General features: G+C 42.2%; 1 protein-coding gene across 3 annotated transcripts in view; it reads left to right on the top strand.

Moving 5' to 3' along the window:
* Nucleotides 1-16,468, top strand: part of RAB3C (RAB3C, member RAS oncogene family) — a 295,590-nt gene that overhangs the window by 239,948 nt on the left and 39,174 nt on the right. For all 3 annotated transcript variants that reach the window (XM_023210503.2, XM_023210504.1, XM_023210502.1), the window contains one exon: nucleotides 14,650-14,774. In XM_023210503.2, coding sequence (XP_023066271.1) covers nucleotides 14,650-14,774 — 125 coding nt within the window. The remainder of the gene's footprint in view (nucleotides 1-14,649; nucleotides 14,775-16,468) is intronic.

The following is a 16,468-nucleotide window of genomic DNA, read 5'->3' as shown; positions in this document are numbered from 1 at the left end:
GTCCTGGGCTTCAAAAGGCCTGAGCAAGTTTTCTCCTTTGGTTCTCTTCTTCTCTTAATACCTTCTTCTCCTTTTCCTGAAGATTTCATCTCAAAGTTCCACAAAATCCACAAACTCATAGTCCCTCTCCTTCTCCTTGGAAATCCCAACTCTCCCATAGGAGAAAGAAGTTTCTTCCTCCTCGGTCCTGTCTTAATATCTCACAAACCTCGGTGTTCAGGCTTTGGCTGAATATGTGTGAAGCGTCTCTTCTCAGCCACCAGGACTACAAAGTGGGAGGAGAAGGTTCTGGTTCATAAGTGAGGGCAAGTAGGTACTGGATTCTAAGTTTAGCTTCCCCTTCAGCAAGCCTGATTGCCTTACCATTAACCTAAGAAGGAAGCATATCTTGCCAAAGATCACTAATTCCCCCAGGACAATATAAATCTTGTCTAATTTGAGAAAAAGATATTTATTTTTAACAACATGACTTTGGACTTGCCCTGTGAAAGCACCACCCAGGCATCCTTGAGCTGAGGAACGTCTTACCTTTTCCTAGGTCAGACTTTCATTCCTCTCCCTTTGTTGTCCAGAAGGGTGATCCTTGCTCTCATGCGCATCTGTGTGAAGAGACTACCAAATAGGCTTTGTGTGTGATCAACACAGCTGTTTATTTCACCTGGGTGCAGGCGGGCTGAGTCCGAAAAGAGAGTCAGCGAAGGGAGATAAGAGTGGGTCTGTTTTATAGGATTTGGGTAGGTAAAAGAAAATTACAGTCAAACGTGGATTGTTCCCTGGCGGTCAGGAGTAGGGGTTACAAGGTGCTCAGTGGGGGAGCTTTTTGAGCCAGGATGAGCCAGGAAAAGGAATTTCACAAGATAATATCATCCCTTAAGGCAAGGACCGGCCATTTTCACTTCTTTTGTGGTGGAATGTCATCAGTTAAGGCGAGGCAGGGCATTTGTACTTCTTTTGTGATTCTTCAGTTACTTCAGGCCATCTGGGCCTATAAGTGCAAGTCACAGGGGATGCGATTGCTTGGCTTGGGCTCAGAGGCCTGACACTTGCTTCATCTAGTTGTTGTTTTTCTTTCTTGCAAAAAAAAGGAATGTCCAGTTGTTTCTACCACACATATGGTTTAAAAAATAGAATTTGACATTTTATAAAATTAGGAGATCAGAAGTTATAAGACGGGCGTGATGGAAATAGGTCTAAGTTAAGATTTAGACTGATAAGGGAGAATAGGATGTGGTGCAAGGTAGTTTCAGGACTAGGTGGATCAAGAACATTGCTTCTTGAGCTCTCGAAATACGTTTTCAGTACTGGCTCTCTGCAACAGACCACGGAGAGGTGGATCAAACAGATCCTTCCAGAACATCCAGTTCTGCTTGCTTCCACATGCAGCTGAATTGACACTCCTAGATCTATGCAGATTCAAGCATTTTTGGTTTCCCCAGTGTAAAGGTAAACTGAGGCTGGAGACGAACCGGGAACAAAGACACAAGGCAAATGGCAGTGAGAATAGCCTTTCATTAGGGCTTGCTGGCGAGGTTCCTCCGTCCAAAGGCATGGGCCGAGGAAGTCGCACTGAGGGAGGAGGGTAGGGACTTTTTATAGCCCGACAGGTAGGGAAGCTGGTTGTGCAAACAGGGCCTGGGGGGTCTTGAAACTACTAGGGCAGGAGTTGAGTAAGGGTCATGAGGAAGGGGTCTTTGGAAACTGTTAACCAAAACTGCTGTTTATGAACTTGTGGAATGCAGGTGAGCTGCAGGTCATGGGGGAGTGTGGTTGCCCAGCCGGAACTCTGATGCATGTAAGTCTGTGGGTGTGTACAAGGGTGAAGGGAGTCTTTAACAAAAGGCCTGCTACGCTGGGTAATGCCGCCATGTTGGGTCTAGATTACTGCCTGACATTCCGACCACTTTCTAATAAGAAAATGGGGCGACGTGTTCATCTGGCTGCTTCCTGCTGGTATGGGTCGTTGTGGGGTTCTTCGGAGGTCGGAACTCGGGTATAGGGGTGGAGCAGCATCTGATTGAAAGCGACCTGGGAGACTTCTTTCATGCGGTCCTGGATGAAGCGGAGGACACAGGGAGCTATGAGTAGCAAGAAGTCAATGATTAGTAAGGGGCTTAGAAAGAGTAGGACTTAACCAGCCACAGACGACTGCCACCACCTAAGTGAGGGCCTTGATCCAAGGTTTTTCTGGTGGAGTCTTTCCTGAATCTTTTCTAGAGTGAGGAGATTGGTTTCTACTAGTCCTGACTCACTGATGTAGTGTTCGGCCAGAAAGGGGAAAGGAGGGGGTTAGGTTAGAGGAGTTAAAAGGGCTGGGTAATGGTACCGCAACCAGGGGACTGAAAACGGGAGTGGGGGGTCAGCCTGGCGGGGTTTGTTAGGTGAGAGGAGAGGGAAGAGGAACGCGAGGTGTGGGGAGGGGTTGGGTGGGAAATGAACTGAGGCCCTTAGCTTGGAGAGGAGGTCTCGTCCTAACAAGGGGACTGGGCACAAAGGAATGATAAGAAATGAGTGCGAGAAGAGGGAGCCATCCACGCGGCAAGACAGAGGAGTTGTCTGGCGGTAGGTGAAAGGAGTGCCGTCAATTCCTATGACTGTGACAGTGGAGGGGTGGCTGGGGCCACTGAAGGAAGGCAAAACAGAGTAGGTAGCCTCCATGTCCATAAGGAAGGATATGGACTTACCCGCTACCTGGAGCATAACTCTGGGCTCGGTGAGAGTGAGAGGGGTTCCCGAGTCTGGGCCTCTTCAATCTTCGTCGGTGTCGAGGAGCTGGAAGGCACCTCCAATACCTGGAGGAGGGTCATCACGTGGAGGCGCAGCGACCGTCCTTAGGTCGGGGCAGTCTGACCTCCAGTGGCTCATTTGCCGACAGTTCGGACAGGGGCAAGTTGGCTCCTTTGGGTTAGGGCACTGCCTGGCCCAGTGGCCGTGGTTGCCGCACTTGAAGCAGACACCAGATGGCGCTCGGGGAGTACCTCCTTTCTGGGAGCTCCTGGAGCCGGCCGGCCTCAGGGCTGCTACCAAGGCCTCGGTTTGGAGTTGTACCTTCTATTTTAGCCTGGCCTGTCGTTGGGCCTCAGCTGCTTCCTCCTTGGAGTTGTAGACTTTGAAGGCCAGTTTGACTAAATCCTGGATGGGAGTTTGAGGGCCTTCCTCCGCCTTTTTTAACTTTTTTTGGATATCGTAGGCTGACTGAGAAATGAAATATGAGGCCAAGATGGTCCCCCCTGCGGGGGAGGCAGGGTCAAGGTGGGTGTACTGAATAAGTGCCTCAGACAGCCGGTTAAAAAAAACGACCGGATTTTCATCTGCGCCTTGGACTACCTCCTTTAATTTGTTAAAGTTGACTGATTTGTTAGAGGCTGCCTGCATGCCGGCAAGAAGGCACTGAACCATCATGTCTCGGTGGCGGCGGCCTGCCTGCCCCACCTGGTAGTCCCAGTCGGGCTCAGCCGAGGGGCACTGCCTCGGTGCCAACTGGCATGGCAGGATCAGTTAAATGAACCTGGCTGTGCTGCCTGGCTGCCGCTAGTATACACTCCTGTTCCTCAGGGGACAGGGTTGAGGTCATAACGACATGGAAGTCGTGCCAGGTGAGATCATATGCCTGGCATAGATACCTGAACTCTTTGATATAACAAGTAGGATTGGCCGAAAAGGAGCCTGCATGCTCCTCAACCTTAGACAAGTCTGCCAATGAAAACGGCACATGGACCCGGACTACTCCTTCGGCGCCTGCCACCTCTCGTAAGGGACACAGGAGGTCGGTCCTGGACCAAGTATGGGCTGAGACAGGTGAGGAAGGGGAGGAGGTGGAGGTAGGAGAGGCAGGATCTGTCAGGTTTGGTGGTGACACAGAAGGGGTAGAGGGAAGGGGTGGCACCGACAAGGATGGGGACAACGAGGGGTTAGGGTAAGGAGGGGGTTGAGTGGGGGACCGAAGAGGAGGCAGGGAAAGAGTGTCAGGAGATTCAGAGAAGGAGGAAGAGTTTTCCTTCTCCTTGGCTGAGGGAGTATATTTCACGAGAAGGACCTGGGCCAACAAACATCAGGCACAGAGGTCTGGGTGAGAACGCAAGTCCTAGAAGGCCTGAACATAGGGTATCTCAGACCATTTGCCTAGTCTCTTACAGAAGTTGGTCAGATCTGTGAGGATGTTAAAGTCCAGAGTGCCTTCTGCAGGCTACTGAGACTGATGATCTAATTTATACTGTGGTCACGCCACCGTGCAGAAGAAAATGAGCCGCTTTTGTTTTAGGTCTTGGCTGAGACCTAAAGTCTGGAAATCAGCCAAGAGGCACTTCAGAGGGGATTTTCGGTCTGGTTTGGACTGGGTAGTTCCCATGGTCTTAAGGCGGGCAGTCCGGAGGCAATGGGAGCGTCCTCTCACTGCCACGCGGAGTGTGGGCTACAGTGGCTTCTGGGGAGGTTGGACGTCTCCTAGTCCCCGGTGCCGAGGTCACAGTTGATTGGAGACAGTTGACGCGGCAGCACATTTTACGGAGGGAAACTTACCCAGCAGTGATCGAATTGAGTCTGAAATTTGGTGAGAGGGCTCCAGGCTTGAGGAGGGGATCCCTGCTCGGGGAGAGGAGAGCCCGCCTGACCCGACAGGGGTCTGGGGAGGGGGTCTCCTCCCAGGTTTCGGCACCAAACCGAAAGGTAAGCTGAGGCTAGAGCCGAACCGGGAACGAAGATACAAGGCAAATGGCAGTGAGAATAGCCTTTTATTAGGGCTTGCGGGTGAGGTTCCTCAGTCCAAAGGCGTGGGCCAAGGAAGTTGCACTGAGGGAGGAGGGTAGGGACTTTTTATAGCCCGACAGGTAGGGAAGCTGGTTGTGCAAACAGGGCCTGGGGGGTCTTGAAACTACTAGGGCAGGAGTTGAGTAAGGGTCATGAGGGAGGGGTCTTTGGAAACTGTTAACCGAAACTGCTGTTTAGGAACTTGTGGAATGCAAGTGAGCTGCAGGTCATGGGGGAGTGTGGTTGCCCAGCTGGAACTCTGACGCATGTAAGTCTGCGGGTGTGTACAAGGGTGAAGGGAGTCTTTAACAAAAGGCCTGCTACGCCGGGTAATGCCGCCATGTTGGATCTAGATTCCTGCCTAACACCCAGGAGATATATTATTTTCTACTTTAAAAGATAATCAAGCATATGAATTTCTTACCAAGTTCCACATTCAACACAATATAGGCACTTTCCCTCTTGTGCAAGCAGACAGTACATTGAGGATGAGCATTCACAGGCGCCCTGGGATATAGACCCACATTGGCCACTAAGTAGTTGAGCCATCTCAGTCACTCACATTTGGAGTTTCAGCTTTGTCATCTCCAAAATGAAGCTGATGGATGGGGCCCTTCCAAAGCAGCTCTTCCACAATGTCAAGGTGCTAAGTCACTCCTAAGGTATCCACATCCTAACTATTGGTGCTAGATCAGAAAGGAAAAGGTGCCTTCTCCAGACTGGGATGAATAGTCAGTCATGCAGATGTCCTTTGCAGACTGTGATGGGGTGAACACTTGCCTTCCCTTACTGTGGACAGTATCAGTGTATAAAAGGTTCTGTGGAAGAAGCTGCCAGCAACACATCCCAAAAGGGATGCATTGGGGCACTGGCATTACATAAGATGGTAATTCTTCTTTTATTTTGTGCTTATATTCTGAGTCAGGCATTTTTGCCATATTCAGTCTATCATTCACTCATTATTCAATCTCTAATTCTACATTACTGTTTGAGTACCTTCTATGTGCCATATATCTTGCTGAATGCTGGAGACTAAATGATGAACGCACAGTCGAGGTCTCTGTCCTCATGGTACCTATAGTCAAGGGGGGATGTGAATAAGTGAAAAAGTTATACTGAGTGACCTACAAGGCATAAGTGGGCCCGCATGAGTGGCAGCTAACCCAGAGGAAGATGGAAGAGACTGAGAGGGCCTGACACAGAAGCCATAAATGTATTTTAGACAGATGGTACATGTGATGGCTACAGGTGATTTCTTGCAAAACTAATGAAGCTTAAGTTTAGTGGTATACCCATAAATTGGCTCTTTGAAAAAAGGATAAAATTATTTCATAATCAGTGCTTTTCAGCCATACTGCCAGCTCCAGAACACAGCTAAACTTTGGGCCCCTTACTAAGACAAATCCCCTCTTAGTGTCTTAGTAATTCCCCCAGAGCCGGCTCTGAGACAGGAGTTTGCACACAAGTAGTTTATGTTGGACATGCAAGAAATACCCATAGCAGGAGGGTAAGTGGGCTGTGAGAGGGAAGACAGCCAATAAAAGGTGTATGTTCAAGCCAGCTACCATTATGCGTAATCAGAGCTCAATCTTTCTTAAAAATTCTGAGAATCAGTATGGTAACAACCTGAGGAGAAAGGGAGCTGGGGTATTTATACTCCAACTCCTGTCAGTCATTGGCTCAGGTCTGCCCCTGATTGTATTATTTTCCTTTTATATTTTACCTTCCCCGATGGGCGGAGTGACCTTCCATTGCTTTGGTGAAAGCTATAAAGCAAAGAGATGCAAATATTGACAGTTAGAAGTCATCCAACAAGCACAGAAGTGGTAAGGCCTGGGGGATATAGATAGTGTCTGGTACAAAATATCCCATAGTTAATTATGTATTTGTAATTTGCATTTTTCTTAAATTGGGCCCTCAAATTGTTATGAATTTTAGGCCTCACAAAACCTGAAACCACCTATAGTCACAGGCCAAACTTGCTGAAAATATAGCATGTATGGGAAAATCAAAGAAATTAAAAAGCCCATATCAGAATTGGAGGGAAGAGGGAGGGTAGCAAGAGATGAAACTAGAAGCTAGAAAGTTGAAGCTAGAAGCTAGAAAGGTAAGCCAAGGCCATATGAAGAGTGCTATGTTAAACTGGGCTTTTCTAGATTTGACTGACATTTGTTGATGTCTGCAGAACTCAGCTGGGTTTCTTGGGGCATCTCATTTCTGGGATAAACTGACAGAACAACCCCTTTCTGAGATGGGCTCTTCCCAAGATAAAGAATAAAAACCCAAGAGGGCTGATGGAAGCTCATCTTGCCTCTGATGTCTGTTAGTCACAGTGGCACAGGTCAAATCTCCTTATATTCCATTGGCCAGACTCAAAGTTAGTAGGGCAAGAAAATAGAGTACACCTACAGGGAAGGAAATAATGACTAAGTAAGAACTGTAATACAACCTACTACTGGAATTTCACCAAAATGTTAATAGTGGAGATGTGCAGATAGTGAGATTTCTGATCATTTTTCCTTTAGCTTTTCACTATTGTTAGAATTTGTAATAAGAATGTAGCAATTATACCAAAAAATATGAACCTATTCTTCTAAATAATAAAAGATTATATCAAATATTGAAGAGCATTTTTAAGGATATCTTTTAAAATTTTTCCTTTTTTAATGTGTTATTTATAAATGAGTTAATATACATATAAAAAGCCTACCCCCTCAACTTCCTAAAACTACCTATTAGTATTTATAGCATGTGTAACTAATCAGACTTTATTATGTTCCTATTTCTGGTTTCTTAGTATTACTCTCATTAATTTTTTTTATTTTGTATATATCTTTGTAAACCACCTGCAAGTACTTTATGGGGTTAGCTAGGAAATAAAGAAATAGATTATTTAAAAACTAGAAAGAAAAGTAGTTGAAGGGATTCATCACAGTAATACTCAGCCCTGATAGCATATACAAATCACCTGGAGATTTCTTTTTAATACCTCTGATGAAGACTCTAGAGGTTCTAAATTAATGTTTCTGAATTGGGCTAATTTTAAAAGCTCTCTGAAGGTTGAGAAAAATTGAATAAATAAATGATTAAATTAAGTGAAAAAAATAGCAAAAGGACCAATTGTATGTGATGAGCAAAAGCAGGTTGGGAAGTTTCTTTACAAACTTGAAGTAGGGTGTGATACTAAAAAGCCAACGCTCCTAAATATTTAAAAGAATAAGGGAAATGGATGCAGTAGAGCAATATGAGCTTCCAGAATTACAAACAGCCTGCTATTAAGATCTGTTCGAGCTTCCCTGGGTGAGGAAGAGTGAGTCATATTCTCTCTGATACCTCGTATTCCCACATACATCCCAAATCAGAGCCTAATTGACAATTGTTTTTGTGGGCCACTGAGGTGCATTTTTTGGACTGTTTTTCAGAACACTGTGATTAAGCAAAAGTCTGTCATTCTCCATGAGAAGAGGCTGAACTCACAAGCGATTACTTATATACCCAGAACAGGAGAGAAGGAATACTAGAAATATTGTAGAAATGTGATTTGTTCACGTGTTTATAGCTCTTCAGACTGAAATTATTTGATTCTATTTAGAGTTCAGTTGTTTATGTAGGAAACATTAAAAAATATCAAAAACTCTTTTATCTTGATGTCTCATCCCAGCTTTTTTGAGACTCCACTTTAACATTTGATAAGAACTGAAATGGGGATAAATTATGCTTTCCTCCTCTCTTTCTCTGTTAAGTTTATACATAAATGTTGAGAGAAAGCTTGAGTTTTTTTTTTTTTTTTTTTTTTTTAAAGCTAAATGGCAAGTAAATAACAGGCTTTTCAGTAACTGTGATCTGGTACTGGTAAGGTCTGAGTTAACTGCCATTTGCAGAGTAACCATGGTGACCAGCATATGGCTTCTGATTCCATTAATCTTGTTGAGATTAACAGTAACCCCAAAGGATCTTTAGCAGTGATTCAGAAATAAATCATCTTTTCACATGTATACTGTTTGGTGACAGCCACTCGCTTTCAGCGTGTGTCTCTACCCAACAAAGAAATAAGACACTCCCTCTCATGAGATGATAAGAAATGCATCCCTCAAATAAGAAATTTCACAAAATACATCTAATGGTGAAAAGGTAAATACATATAAATACCATGCGAAAGGAGGGTTTATTGAGCAAACATGTGTCATACCCTTGATAGACACATAAGGGGAAGGTCATTTACTCCCAGTTGGAAATTTACTTGTATAGAACCTCAGCCTGGAGATATGGACTGGAAACAAAATTTGACACTCTTCAACGAAAAAAATCTAATTGTTATTTCAATTATAGGAATTAGAAACGATTAATTAAGCTGGATTTGGGAAGAGGAGCAGCTGGCTGCCCAAGAGGAGACTAATAATTTGTTCTATTTGTAACGAGATGTTGCAACTTAAAAAGTACAGTGCGGCGCTACCTCAAACCATATTTGGTCTGCAACAGCCCCAGAGCATGTAAAATAATAGCCTCATTTTACAGATGAAGATACTGAACTAAACAATTCAGAATGACTTCCCCATACTCACTTAGAATTAGAGCTTTCTCTCAAACTGGCTGAATAAATTGTTGAGTCTGAGTTGGAAGGAATGGGAACTGAATTACAATCCTAACATTCTTCTGACGCTCAGTGTAGAAAAAATATGCATAACTATGGGTCTTTCTCAACTCATGGAGCTTATACTTCCTCATCTCTAAGTTTTCCTTGGTTAAAGGAATACTCTAAGCTCTTATTTCAACCTAGATCTTCCTACATAAAAGAAATATCAAGAACACAATAGCGTTTTACAAATTCTAAGATGCACAGTGTTTCTTACTTTGACATCTATGGCTGGGCACGGTGGCTTACAACTGTAATCCCAGCACTTTGGGAGGCTGAGGCAGGCGGATCACTTAAGGTCAGGAGTTCGAGACCAGCCTGGCCAACATGGTGAAATCCTATCTCTACTAAAAAAAAAAAAAAAAAAAAAATACATATATATACACACACAATTTTTGTGTATATATATACACAAAAATTAGCTGGGTGTGGTGGCGTGTGCCTGTAATCCTACCTACTGAGGAGGCTGAGGCATGAGAATCTCTTGAAACTGGAAGGCAAATGTTGCAGTGAGCCACTGTACTCCAACCTGGGCAACAGAGCAAGACTCCATCTCAAAAAAAAAAAAATTCTGTGACACTGAGATATGCCTTTCCATCAATGGCTTATTATGATCACTATGCAGCAATACCAAATGTAGATTTCATTACTTGTACATGCACTAACTTGGTCATAGCTGCTTATATTGCCAAAGTCATACAGTTATCGGTACATGGATAGAAAGTTATTGTGTAGGCAGAAAGAGGTATAAATTTCATATTAGTGACATGAGTACTTATTTTGGAGTAATGACCATCATTTTACATTTTCTTGCAAAGTAACAACATAGTGTTCTACAGGACCTAAGAAGGGAAGATACAAGTAGATCTTATATGTTAACCTACCATGCACTAAGCACAGAAACTTTTTTTTAAAAAAGCTAAATCTTTCAGAATACATGAAAGGAATTTCAAAGCAACAAGAAGCTGACATAATTTAATTTGCTACATCCTTTTGCTCTTGGCCATTGTAAAATAGTTTTGATCTTATCATTTATGTTAGGTTTTATGATAGGTGGTAATTCACAAACCAGCCAGCATGGCTCTGATCCCCTCTTGCTGATGGTGGGACTCTGTCTAAAGCTCCCTTCCCTGCTCTGCTGATGCAGAACAACATCAGGAAGTCCAAGTAGTCAAAACCAAAGTCAAATATTGAACATTTGCAACCCCAATTTCAATCATAAAATTAACCAACTCTAATGGCAAATCAGTCTTTTGTTCATCTTAGCACAAATGCTCTAGACCACAATTTTTATTTCATTAAAAAGAAAACTGGTCTCCTTTGGCTCTGTAAGCTTTCAAAATAATGATTCTTTATAATTCCCTGGTAATTGTAGAAAGTATTCATTTTACATCATTTCCCTGACAATTGAGAAAATTTGAGGTTACACTGAAATATTTCTTATGTAAGAGCAGATGAAGAGGATGGATCTCATATAATCATGGCCAAAAAAAGTATGTTCTTCTTGGTCATATCTTTTTATAAATCATTGAGGAACAGGGAATATTGTATATGCATAAATGTATTTATGTAATAAATGTAACCTATTACAGCAGCCTGAGACCCCATGGGTTATTATTATGTCAGCAGAACTGAGATACTCAGATGTGTTTAGTGGTAGAAGCAAGCATTCCATTAATTTGGTTAAGGGACATGAATCAGCTAGTGGGTTGTGAGTTATGCACCTTCCTGACCTTCACAAAAGCACAGCCTGACTTGAGTTTATACAGTCAGGGGTGCAATAGGATGTACTGGCCCAGGTCAGAAGAGTGCCAGATTTCCTCAAGCACTCATTTGTCCTCAGGAAACTCAGAAGCTGGGTCATTAACATCCTGGCCCCAGCCCCTTCCTTGGACAATTGTGACACTCTCTGGTGAACCCCTTGTCACTAATCTGACTCTGGGTATCTGATTTCTAGTTTTATTACCAGGATTAAACTTTTTCTGTTAACATAAAGGCTCTCTACCCAGGGCCTTTCCAAGTCCCTGGCTTACAAGACGGATAGGAACAAAGAGACCATTTCTTTTAATTACATAAAGAAATCTGATCAGATGTGAGATCCTTTAAAAGAAACTTTTGACTTCCTTTGTAAAAATATATTAACATTTGTTACTTAAAGTGTTTCCAAGAGTGGAATTTATTTTACACCCTAATTCATTATTAATGCATCATTTTTCATATTCTCCACACATAAGATTAAGTGAGGAAAAAGTATAGAGTTTAAAAGTTCTGTCTTTATTTCTCCAGTCTATAGATACCTGCCAAATCTCACTGTTGCTAAGGGAATATATTATTAACTTAGGTATCAGAATTAAAAAGGTCATATTGTTCTGAAAAAATATGCTGTGACTCTGAGATGTCCAGGTGGTATCAAGAATGTATTTCCCCAGATAATTTAATCTCATTTGAAAACTTAGATGTAGTTGGTTCAGGGGAATATGCTGAAATAAAACCCTATCTGCCTCTTCACTCTTTCCTTTCTTCTCAGGAAGGAGAAACAGTGATCATAGCTCATTGAAAACTCTCCTGCTGCAGTTTAAAAAGCTATACTATTTGCTTTTTATTCCCTCTTCAAGTTGAGAACATCTCATTGCCATTTTCTATTCAGTGATCCTTCACTTGACTATTGTTTGTAACACCATTCCCAAGCTTAACTTTTCGACATATTACAAATCTATCTTTTTTTCGAACTGTAATCATTTGTTTACATTTCAACATTTCAGTATTTCCGTCCTGACCACCCACCGGGCAATATGTCTTTCCCACCTATCTTAGACTGTTCTCAAATAAAAATGTGACTGATACAAAGGGAGAATGAAAGCAGACAGCTTCCTCTCAGCTTCCTCTAGATAACAATAAATGCACTAGAACTTAACTTTTTGAACTTTTAATGAGCATTATGGAAACACGTTTTAAAGCACAGGCTTGAGAGCCATACTGCCAGAACGTGATTCCAACATTTGCCACTTTACTGGCTGGGTGATCTTGGGCAATTAACCTCTCTATGCCTCATTTTCCTCAACTGTTAAGTGGGCAGTTGAGGATATGGGCAGTTGAGAATAATAATATTCTCCTTCAGTTATTCTAAGGATTACATGAATGCAACAGATATTAAGTATTTCAAAAAATATCTGTGCTTTTTCTCTGCTGGGCATTGGTGGGCCTGCAGGTCTGTGTCAAACCGTGGATGAGGGTCTTTGTTCTGCAGAATGGAGTTTGTTAAAGTTGTTAAGAATAAGGCCTATTTAAGAGATACCAAGTGAAATTTAGGAGACGACAAGAGGGTAGAATTGACTACTATGCTCAAAAACGCTCGGTGATACAGGATAAAAATAAATACAACTCACTCAAATACAGGGTGATAGTCTGTGTAACAAACGGAGATATCATTTGTCAGATTGCTTATGCCCGTATAGAAGGGGTAGTCTGTGCAGCATATGTACATGGTACGTGAACTACTAAAATAAAGTGTGAAGGTTGGCCTGACAAATTATGCTGCAGCACATTATACTGACCTGCCACTGGCCCACAGGCTTCTTGGTAGGTTTGGCATGGACAAGATCTATGAAGGCCAAGTGGAGATGACTGGAGATTAATGCGATATGGAAAGCATTAATGTCAGCCTGGTGCCTTCACCTGCTGTTTGGATGCAGGCCTTGCCAGAACCATCACTGGCAATAAAGTTTTTGGGGCCTTGAAGGGAGTTGTTGATGAAGGCTGTTCTGTCCCTCATAGTACCAGACAATGTCTGTGATTCTGAAAGCAAGGAATTGAATGCAGAAGTGCATGGGAAACACATCATGGGTCAGAAGGATGCAGATTACATGCATTACCTAATGGAAGCAGATGAAGATGCTTACAAGAAATGGTTCTTTCCATTCATGAAGAACAGCATAACTTTAGACCTGATGGAGCAGATAAACAAGAGAACTCATATTGGCTGGGCACAGTGGCTCACAGTCCCAGCACTTTGGGAGACTGAGGTGGGTGAACTGCTCGAGCCCAGGAGTACGAGATCAGCCTGGACAACATGGCAAAACCCTGTTTCTGCAAAAAAATCTATAAAAATTACCCAGGCGTGGTGGTGTGCACCTGTTGTTCCAGCTACTCAGGGAGCTGAGGTGGGAGGATCACTTGAGCCCAGGAGGTTGAGGCTGCAGTGAGCCAAGATCGTGCCACTTTACTCCAGCCTGGGTGACAGAGCGAGACCCTGTCTCAAATAAATAAATAAATAAAACAAAAAACAAAAGCTCATGTTGCTATCCAATAGAACCCAACTATGAGATGCCCAAGAAAGAAGTTAAAAACAACAGGTGGAAACATCCCAAAATGTCCCATGCCCAGAAGAAAGATCAGGTAGCTCAAAAGAAGGGAAGCTGCCTCAGAGCTCAGGAGCAGGCTCTGAGAGCTGAAACAATGTTTTAGGATGATTTTTCCGATAAAACAATAAACTTACTGGCTAACCGGGTTTTAAAAAAAATACCTGCAAAAACAAACTATTACATTTATTATCTAAGTTCCAAAATCAAAAGTTGGTTATTTGTGTCATGATTCATAATTGAGGCTTATTCTAAATTCTAAATATCCTGTTTATAGCAACTTAAAATGCCAGTTCATTATATTATAATTTTGACATTAATCAACCTGACATTTTTCTCTTATAAAGGTAAGGCATGAACATATTAGCTCTCATGATTCTTTTTTAAAAAATTATCACTTCTCCCAGATTTCCTAAGCCCCATTGCTTTAGCTCTTTGAGTTGTTACTGTGATAAGGGAAAATACTATTTTTGTGTGATAGGCTGTAAATAGGTTGGGCAGCCATCTCAGTTTGCCTGAAACTGAGGGGTTTCTCAGGACATGGGACTGTTACTGCTTAAACTGGGAAAGTCTTGGGGAAACCAGGATGGTTGGCTATCCTACTGTAAAGGTATTACATAAGGTGGGGGTAAAAGAGGAAAGGAAGAATCAGTAGTAGTATTAATCTCATTAAGTACAAAATAATTATTAGTACACCTCTACTGTTCCCTTGATTTTTGACTCATGCAATCTCTGATGAGTATCTGAAGGGTAAAATTGCACTGAACTAATTAACTCTAAATGTCAGGCATTTGGATTTCATGGGGTTTTTTTCCCTCTTGTTATCATCATCATCTGTGGAATGTATTTCTTCTCCTTCATTTTATGCTGTTCTGCTTTCCTCTGATTATGTCATGCTTGTTCTTTTTCTTTTAGGTCAACCCAAATCAAAACATACTCTTGGGATAATGCCCAGGTTATTCTGGTTGGGAACAAGTGTGATATGGAAGACGAGCGGGTCATCTCAACTGAGCGAGGTCAACATTTAGGAGAACAGCTTGGTAAGAAATAAATTAATAAGTTAAAAAGAAAGAGAATTTGCTTATTATTTGTAACACTGTACAGAGTCCCAGTGAATTGTCAGGGTGGAGTTAATGAAATGTTTCTCAATCTAACAGTGGAAAGCAACATAATCCTCCCTAAGTGGACAATATATTTTCTCCCACTTACTATGGCATCATGAGAGCTCAAGTGCAATTAAAGAAGCAAAAATTATGCTCAGAATTTTGGTCTTAGTACACTGTATTTAAATTCTTGTTCCATGAGAAACACAGGTTATGCTTTGTCCACTATTTTTGCTTTTTTTTCTCCATACTCTATTTTGCATTCAGTGAGCTCTTTATTTTATTGCATGATTATTGTTCTCAAGTTTTCATTGGAGGAGGATAATGGCACAGAATAGGTCACATCCTAGATTCTGATTCTAGTGACATCATTGATAAGCCATGTTACTGTTACAACTCCCTTTGAGACTTAGTCTCCCCATCTCTCAAGAATGTATATCATAGCCCATGCCTATTTAACCAAGTCCTTGTAGATAAGATCAAATGAGACAATAGATATGAAAGAGCTTCAGAAATGGCAAAGCCGTTTCAAACACAAAACACTGTATCTAAACAGAAAAATGCTGGAGTGAGTAGGGTAGAGATTTAATACAAAGGAGGGATTGATGATGATGATTGATTGACTGAGTCAAGAAATTTTTACTGGGTACTTGTTGTATGCTTTATATTATGCCAAACATTGTGGGGGATACAGAAAAGTGATTCACAGTCCCTAAGCACAAGTTGTTCCCAATCAAGTGGAGACTGAAGACTGGAGATACACACAAGGAAGCTGAAATACAAGTCAACAAAAACAGGTCAATGAGGAGGTAAGCTGCAAGGCAGATGCCAACAGGAAAGCAACAGGGAGAGGGAGGCAGACACAGGAAGGGGAAAAACATTGCCAGAAGGAGATGTAGGAGTGTCGTGTGATCAGAGGAAGATAAAGAGCAAGGCAGAGAGGGCTCTTGGGGACATCAGGTGTGGAAATGAATACACTAAGAGGAAGAGATGAGTGATGAGAGGAGATGGAGATCTTATGGGTGAAATGGCAAGATACAGCTTGAATGGTCTCTAAAGGAGAGTAGAATTTGCAACTACAAAGGAGATGAGGCATTATGAATAAGGGGCACAGTGATTCATGGACATTGAGATGAGCATAAGGTGAAATGATAGTGAATAGAAAAGTGAGAACCTAGCATAAAGTTGCAGAACTGAGTTGTGGATGTGGGGAACAACTCTAATCCTAGAGGTGAAGAAGTTGGAATTCTTTTTGTTTTTTTGTTTGTTTGTTTGTTTGTTTATGGTAGACCACTGAAAATACTGAGGCATGCTTAGCAAAGAAGAGTTTGACTTTTAACCTTTTTGGTCAGGACCTGCAGTAAGAAATACTTTCAATTTAGCATCCCAGTACTTACATATGTAGAGAGAGAGAATGAAACAAAAGTTTCACAAAACACATTTTAACTTTACTTGATGAGATTCACTCTGTTTTCTGTCTTAATTTTCTTTCTTCTTTTTTCTTAAATGGTGGTCCCAACCCACTAAGTTGATCCCCGGAAGCGGTAATGTGTCTCAATCTATAATTTGAAAAACACTGTTATAGGCCGGGCACAGTGGCTCATGCCTGTAATCCCAGCACTTTGGGAGGC

Source organism: Piliocolobus tephrosceles, chromosome 4 (assembly GCF_002776525.5).
Source record: "Piliocolobus tephrosceles isolate RC106 chromosome 4, ASM277652v3, whole genome shotgun sequence".
NCBI classification, from domain to species: Eukaryota; Metazoa; Chordata; class Mammalia; order Primates; family Cercopithecidae; genus Piliocolobus; species Piliocolobus tephrosceles.
Note: the sequence above shows the minus strand (reverse complement) of the source record. Positions and strands in the feature narration are given on the sequence as shown.